We start from the raw sequence: 8,056 nt of genomic DNA, 5'->3' as shown, positions 1-8,056 counted from the left end.
TAGTCTTGGTTTCTGTTGGTAGGATTCTTGCGTTTGCCTTTCACCATCTCTTGATTTTTGGTGTTAGTGTTCTTAGTGTCTCTGACTAGAGCTTGTCCTGTCCCTGCCGCCCTGCAAGTCCCCTGAGACTCGTGAGGCCTGTGCCTCTGGGCTGGCTGCTTCTGTCTTAGAAACTCATCAGAGAGAAAATGGTGGCTCTCACCCGAGTCTCTGGGTTAAGGCACTCCCTGGAGGTTGGCCCTCCACTTGCAGGGAAGGGGCAGAGAAGGTCACTGATCAACCTCTGTCACTTGGAAGCTGAGAGGATCCTGTCCCTGCCGCCCTGCAACTCCCCTGCGACGTAGGGCCTGTGCCTCCCGGCTGGCTGCTCCAGAAACTCACCGGAGAGAAAATGGCAGCTCTCCCTATCTGCAGTTCTTTCCTCTCACAGGAGGATGACTACTTATGACAGCCACAACTAATAATGAGCCTATAAACCCAAAGTTTTCTTACACACACACATACACACACACACACACACACACACACGCACACACACACACACACACACACGCACACACACACACATCTGTGAGCCCTTATTCTAGATGCTTTGGCTATTTAATGTTGGATCCAAATTTGCTTTCCAGGAGGGTAGCTCAAAGAAATAAGCCATTGTAGGATCATAGGTTGCAGAATGTTCAAGACAGCCCAGGGTTTACAATGGGAGAAACCTTATCCTCAAGGGCAAGTTATTTGGACAAGGCATAGGGCCAGCAAAGGGGCAGCGGGACAGACGCAAGAAACAATGCTTTCTGACTACTGAGGCTGGGGTCCTGCTGGATGCTTTTCAGATTTGTAAACACAAAATCAAATCACAGCAAAGCTAAGTTTTCCAAAACTGACTCTGGAGGAATTCTGCTCTGGGCTGCTCCCCTTGGGGCAGGCTCTCTGACAGACAAGGACAGAAGAGTCCTAGCCTGGCTGCTGTATCTGGCTGAGTCACTGAGTTTTATTACACATCAAAGTATTCATTACTGTGAGATGCAAATTCAGGATATTTGACATGTTTATCTTTTTCCCTAGGGAGCCCTTGCAAATCACAGAGAGACGAGAACAAATGACTAGTCCAGAGATTTCCTTTTCTCATTTATATTCTGCATCCTAAAATAAGTCTTTTTTCTTTGTAGACAAATTCCTTTGGACAAGGCTGGGTCTGTAGGATAAATAATCTTCACCAGATGCAATCAAAGTATAAAGTGGGTCACGTACAAAATCAATCATGATTAACGGTAGAACCCAAGCTAGTTATTCGTAGAGTCAAAGCGTGTGATCATATCCCTCTGGTTGGCCACTGGTACCTGTGTTGTGTTTTGGGTATTTGGAAGGAGGAAGACAAAGTTCAAGGCACAATATGCAACTCTTGGAAGTTCAGACTGTTCTCTGAAAAAGTCAAAGAACAATGGAAGTCCATAGGAGGCACCTGGGCCCAGAGGTTGGGGAAATAGCTCTCTGGATCCCTCATGTCTAGAATCTACTTCCCACTGTCAGCACCAAAATACAAAATACAATACAGAAAGATGCTTTAACTTAGCTCCAAGCTGCATCAGTCATGTCCACTGGGCTTTATTGGACTTCGAGAGTTTGCCTACTCAGTAGTAAGCCTGAGAACCAACTCATGTCCCAAGTCAGAGCAAACTGCTGTCATCTTCAATGGGACTTGAAAAGTCACATGGAGAGAAGTCAGTACTGCATTCAGCACAGCATGCTTTAGAGTGTGAGGACATACCTACCATCTTGGGATGATGTCCATTTCAATATGTTAAAAGTGTTTCCAAACTCTGGCATATAAAGGCCATCAACTCTTTGAAAAGGTCAGTCTCCCTAAAACAAGTTAAGGGAGGGCCATATGAAGCAGGGCTGACCTTTGAGGCTTGCAGATTTAAGCTACTAAAGCTAACAACATGTGGATGTTGCTAAGGTGTGAATGGAAGTGCTTTACTATAAGGCCAGCACACAGGGAATGGCATACTACTCAGGGAGAGAGTGAGCCTGGCCAGGGGGCTGAGCCCCAAGTCTGGAACTATTCCCCAATCCATGTGTGCAGTGACTCTCAGGCAGTGACAAAACCTTCATTCCCTTTTTAGAAAAGTGGCCCTTGAGCCTTTATCAAAGTCAGAAGAGGTAAGAAAGTATGAGGCTAGGCAGAGCAGACTTTCTGTAGATTTTCTATCACAAGGTTCCAAGATCCAAATTTGCTTTCTATGAGCTAAAATGTGCATGGGATGTGCATGTGCCTCTAGTGTGCTGTTGAATCCACCGGGGCCTTGTTTGCCCATCCTCATCTCTGGGTCAAGGGACTAAATGTACACAGCCTGTACTACCCCAGTCCACTGGGACTAACCTTGCTTACTGAGGTCAGGGTATGCCTTGGGTATCAGTCCACAAAGTCTTTAGCTCACTGCACCCAGCTCTTAACCTAGATCCACAGCTCTCCAAACACCTAAGGAAATATCTCCTATGAACCTCTTCCTCCATGATACTCCATTTAAACTAAATTTTTCTATTCTTCTGAACATGAGTGACCCTTGGCACTTATATTCCAGGGTTAGACAGCTTGGCCATAGTTACCGGTCTGCCATCATCACCACCACCACCACCACCACCCTCCCCATCATCATTACCATCACCATCACCCTCTTTAGAGGCCAGAGCAATGAAGCAAGAGCCTAGCAGTCAAAAGTCCGGAGAACCTTTCCCCAAAGTTATACTCTGTCAAGATCCCTATACTCATTCCTTACAGGGGAACAGGTAGGATCAAAAACTTCCTACCTCCAACTTACTTCCAATGTCTTGAAGTCTCCATATTTCACATAGACCATCTTGATGCCATTGAATGCAAGCTCCAGTTCCTTTAGGGTTGGAAATGTGTGAAACACATCTACATGGGAACAGAGAGAGAGAGAATAAGAGACAATCTTGAGCTTGAAAAGGCTTAAAGAGAAAGATACTAATGATTACCATTCACTGAGCTTCCAGCTGTGGGAGATGCTTTATATCCCAGACCTTAGATCTCTAACCATAAGGCTGGAGAGATGGCTTGGGGGTTAAGAGAATTTACTGCTGTTGCAGAGGACCAGAGTGTAGTTTCCAGCGTCCACACTGAGTGGCTTCCAACTGCCAGTTCCTCCAGCTCTAGGGGTTCCAATGACCTCTCCTGGCCCCAAGGGGTCCTGCATTCATGCACATGCACACACACACACACACACACACACACACACACACACACACCTGCATATGCACACATAATATAATTAAAAATAAATAAAACAATCTTTTAGAAAAAGTTAAATCTCTAGCTAAACAGGAATTGTGCCGTGTCATTCTATGGCCAAGGAAAGGGCAGCTCAGGCAGGCTCAGTGACTTGTCAGAAGTAAGATTGCTGGTAAGTGGGAAACCTAAGGATCAAATGTAAGTCTGTTCAAATGCAAGGCCTGCCCATTTAAAAAGGATCTCTGCTCTTTTCTTTGTTTGTTCTCTTCCCAATCCAGGGACCAACCTGGAGGGCTTGTGCATGCTAGGCAAACTCTCTACCACTGGGCCACACTCCTAGATAACCTCTATTATTTCTGATTAGAGATGCTAACATGCCCACCCCAAACAGTCAAGCATCACAGGGAAAAATGTTTCTTTAATCCCAACATTTAGTGTCAACTGTTTAAAATTTCATATACATATATACATATATATGCACCTAATATTTTTCTCATGTATGTACTAAAATACAGCCCTCTTCTTATAAAAACAGAACACATACTGTACAGTGGCTTTTGTCCCTTAACAGTGTGACCTGAAGATTAGTCCATGTTAAATTTGTCCAATATCTTAGTTACCTTTCTAGTATAGACATGCACTAGCTTTTCCTGATGGTAGCATTTAACCTATGTGGGAAGGGGGTAATCAAAAACTGCTTCTTGAATGACAACTGGATCTTAGATTGACTTTCTAGGCCTGTTTCCCTGGTAACCTGAAGCTCATGCTATGGTAACTGTGTTACTAGGCAACTATTGCTTGTGGTAAAAATGATTGCAGATTGGTAAATTGTATCTGGACCAGGAGAAAGTATAAATTATAAATACCCAAAGGGAGTGCTTCTCTTTAAGTGGTGACTCCTATAATCAGACATGTCCTTCATGGGAATACTGTGACACAGACCCATGGAATGGCACAGTGATTCCTGTGTTGAGGAGATTTCCAAACAAGGGCCATTCCTGCACTTACTCAGTGAGAGTCTCTGTCCAGCACCCAGGATGACTCTTGGCTAGTCAACCAAGTCAAGATAGCCAACCATGGGGACTCCACACTGTAAGACTCCTGAAACTGTACAACAGGGGCATAGTGTAGATTCACTTAGAACCTTCTAAGTGAACCTGGTGTACTATGTATCCTACAAAAGCTTGTGAGTCAGGATGCTCAGTAAAGTCGAATAAGAGACTGACTGGGGGAATTCCCTTGTGTAAGCCTCTCTCTGTAGAATATATTCCTAGAAATGAAACTACTAAAGGCAGTGACTATCTCAACTTTTTAAAGATTTAGTTATTTACTTATTTATTATATGTATGTACATGTTCTTGTATGGCATTGTCTGCAGAGCGTATGCACAGAAGCCAAGGAAGCTGGAAGAGGTCACTGGACCCCTGGAACTGCAGTTATAGGTGGCGATCAGTGGTCCCCATGAGTGCTGGAAATTGAACCCCAGTCCTTTGCAAGAGCAGTTAATGCTCTTAAGAGCTAAGCCAGGTCTCCAGCCCTGTCTTAAATTTTAAGAGATATTACCAAATTTCTTCTAAGGAGTCACACTGCTTTTTTTTCTTTTTCTTTTTTAATCAATTTATTTATTATTATATGTAAGTACACTGTAGCTGTCTTCAGACGCACCAGAAGAGGGCATCAGATCTCATTATAGATGGTTATGAGCCACCATGTGGTTGCTGGGATTTGAACTCAGGACCTTTGGAAGAGCAGTCAATGCTCTTAACCGCTGAGCCATCTCTCCAGCCCCACATTGCTTTCTTATATTTGACTTTCACGGAGAGTCTACCCTGCATCTCCGGAAGGTGGGGTCTGTGGTCAGTGTTTTTCATACTTGCCAATATTTGATGGACATAAAACTGTGTTCTGGTGCTGTTTTCTTCCTTAGTGAGGCTGGGCATCTATCACACGCCCTTTGGCCTGTTTATACCAAGGCATTCCTAGCAGACTACACTTTCTTCTAAGGCAGGGATCTCATTAGATTCTTTGATAGAAGCTCCCCTCCAACTCATTGAGGCAAACTCATTGACATCGCCCCCCCCCTTCTAGAACTGTCTCGGGTATCCCCCTGACTCACCCCTTTCCTTATATCCTCTCAGGTTGCCAAGCCCTGTGATTCCCATCTCTTCCCAGATCACCCTCTCAATCCCCTTCACTCCCCATCTCAAGCTTCATTCCCTTCCCATGGAAAACCCCTCCTCTTGAAGCTTCCCTGATTAAAAGCCTTCCAAACACCTCTTCTGTCTGGAGGACTAAGCTCAACTCCCAAAGCCCTTGATGATCAAGTCCTTGCCAGTGCATCTAGCCTTATTTTTTTCTCCTCAAGTATCCCTTGTACACAATCTTCCTGACCAGGCAGTACCATTCCACAGCTGCCCCTCAACCCAAGGCACCAATTCCTGAGTCAATTTCTTATTTATGTGTGTGTGTGTGTGTGTGTGTGTGTGTGGTGTGCACATGCAGGCATCACAGGCCAGTTTTGTTCAGGAGATGGTTCCCTTTTTTCCACGTGAGTCCCAGGGATCAAATTCAAGTCACCAAGCTTGCCCTCAGTTGCTTGAACCCACTCAACCATCTTGCTGGCCCAGTATATTTATTTTCTGATCCTGTCTTAGGTGCTCTTTCCTAGGTTTTCTGACTCACTGGACTGGGCTAAAGCCCCTCTGGTATGCATGCCTGGTGACTCCTGATTTCCCTGTACCAGTTCTTATATGTGCCCTGCTTTTGATCTGAGTCTGAGCCCCTTCTCTCTAAAGGCCACACAGTCCCGGCACCAGCAGGGGGCACTGTAGATCTGCTCAATTACTTAGGCCTTTTCTCTCACTGGAGTTTGCAAGGTGACCTGCCAGGCCTGTGTTTGTGGAGAGGAGCTTCAGCTGACAGGGGAACCCTTGGTGAGTGACAGCGCAGCACCACAGCTGAGATCTGGGATCTCTCCAGAGCGATCTCCCCCCAGCCATGGGAGCCCAATCCCAGGTGGATAGACAGACAAATCCTAACACAAGTGCTTTCTTTCCGGGCTAGGAGGACAAGTTTCTAAGAAGAGAAAGCTCACCTAGAGGCAGCAGGTTTTCAGAGGCATTGATATAAATCACAGACGTAAAATGTTTGAAGTCCTTTTCCTTTGCCTGCCAGAAAGCATTCCAGAGAAACACGGGGTTAGTTCCCTGCCCGGGAGCCTGTAGAAACACTAGGGCAGCTGCTAAGAGGACAAATGCCTAAAAGGGACTGAGAGACATTCTTAGCGCAAGATCAGCCACATGGGGAGGGCTGTGGGAACTTCTCTGTTTTCTTCTACCCTGAAATACTCCAAACCTATTGAAACACACCCTGAGTGATACTTTGAAGATGTAGCCACCATGACCCAGATTTAACAACCTGAGTCTTAACTGTCTAAACTTAAAAGAACCTATTGGAAGACCTATGACCTCTATTCCCACACCCTCCCTGGGTCTCCTCAAACCCTACGACTTATCCCTACACACCAAGGCTTATACCCATCAATTAGGCACAGGGTTGTTTACATGCTTTAAAGCTTTATATTCGTACTATGGCATGGATGTGTCATTTTACCTGAGGGTATATGGTTTTGAGATTTATGGGAGATGTGTATAGCTCCCTGGAGATTAGTCTGTGCTGACACACACAGGTCTAAGTTGCCCATTCGAGTTCCTTGCTTGAGTAAATGATAGGTAACCCTCTTCTGCTGTGTGTACATTTAGACTGTTTCAGAACTTCCATCATTATAAACAAGGTGCTACACACATTCCTGCACATCCTTCCTCATCGTAAGTCTCTGTATCTCTGCCATATGGTTAGTTCATGTGATGGGAACTCCACACAAGGAATTAGTCTCTACCTATGCCCTCGTCTCAAGAACAGATTCTTCAGGTGAATTTTTCTAATTCACAGAATACCAAATTCATAGCAAGTTTTGTGTATGAATATTGTTTCCGCCCTTGTCTGTCCACTTCTTCTCCCTCTTTCTAGATAACCAATTTCTAGTTCCCGGGGATTGTGGGGGTTCCATACACAAACCAAAGTATCCAGATCCCCTGACATCTGGCTCGGTCATGCCTTTGATGCTGGCCTCACCTTGGAGAACTTCATGCCGCTCACGTTGATAGTGCAAAGGTCTGATGGCTTTCTGGCTGAGTGGTGCTTCAGCTGGAACACAGGACACAGAGTTGGTCCTCAAGGTCCCAATGAGTTGAGTTACTTTTGTTGAGTGTTTTCTCCCTGGGCACTCTCATAGACTTGCTATTTGTTTGCTTGTGCATTCATTCACTCATTCATTCATTCACCAAGTTTTAATTGAGCACTACTTTGGGCATGAACCATACTGACTATATTAACAAACTTTTGTTTAACCCAAACTGAACCTCACTTTAATGTAAGCAGTGTGCCTTAATACTTATTAGTTGTGTTAAAGGGTTTAGCCCTCTCTTCCAGTATTACTTTAGTTAAAGAGTTTAGTTCCCCCTTTTAATGAGGTTAAGAGATGAAAGGTGCCTTGTTTGAGGCCCTGTAGCTAGAACATGGTGGATCTATGATTTGAACTCAATCTGCACTCATTAAACTATGCAATTTTTGCCTGTCGTGTGTCACTGTATACAATGGAAAAATTAGGATCAGATATCAGCTTCAGAATATCTCCTAGTTCAGTGTGTCAGAATTCCTTGTCCCATCTGTCATGGCCTGCCCCATATGGTGCCTACTGTGAAGAGACTCTAAACAGGCTCGGGGAAGACAGCGGGGAAGCAG

General features: G+C 44.9%; 1 protein-coding gene across 3 annotated transcripts in view; it reads right to left on the bottom strand.

The window, feature by feature from the left end:
• Xrra1 (X-ray radiation resistance associated 1) overlaps positions 1-8,056 on the bottom strand; it is a 67,036-nt gene that overhangs the window by 43,539 nt on the left and 15,441 nt on the right. For all 3 annotated transcript variants that reach the window (XM_031387511.1, XM_031387510.1, XM_031387512.1), the window contains 3 exons: positions 7,388-7,459; positions 6,348-6,420; positions 2,823-2,920 (listed from right to left, as the gene is read on the bottom strand). In XM_031387511.1, coding sequence (XP_031243371.1) covers positions 2,823-2,920; positions 6,348-6,420; positions 7,388-7,459 — 243 coding nt within the window. The remainder of the gene's footprint in view (positions 1-2,822; positions 2,921-6,347; positions 6,421-7,387; positions 7,460-8,056) is intronic.

Source organism: Mastomys coucha, unplaced genomic scaffold, assembly GCF_008632895.1.
Source record: "Mastomys coucha isolate ucsf_1 unplaced genomic scaffold, UCSF_Mcou_1 pScaffold21, whole genome shotgun sequence".
In the NCBI taxonomy this organism is placed as follows: Eukaryota; Metazoa; Chordata; class Mammalia; order Rodentia; family Muridae; genus Mastomys; species Mastomys coucha.
The sequence above is the reverse complement of the archived record's forward strand: the minus strand, read 5'-3'. Positions and strand labels throughout refer to the sequence as shown.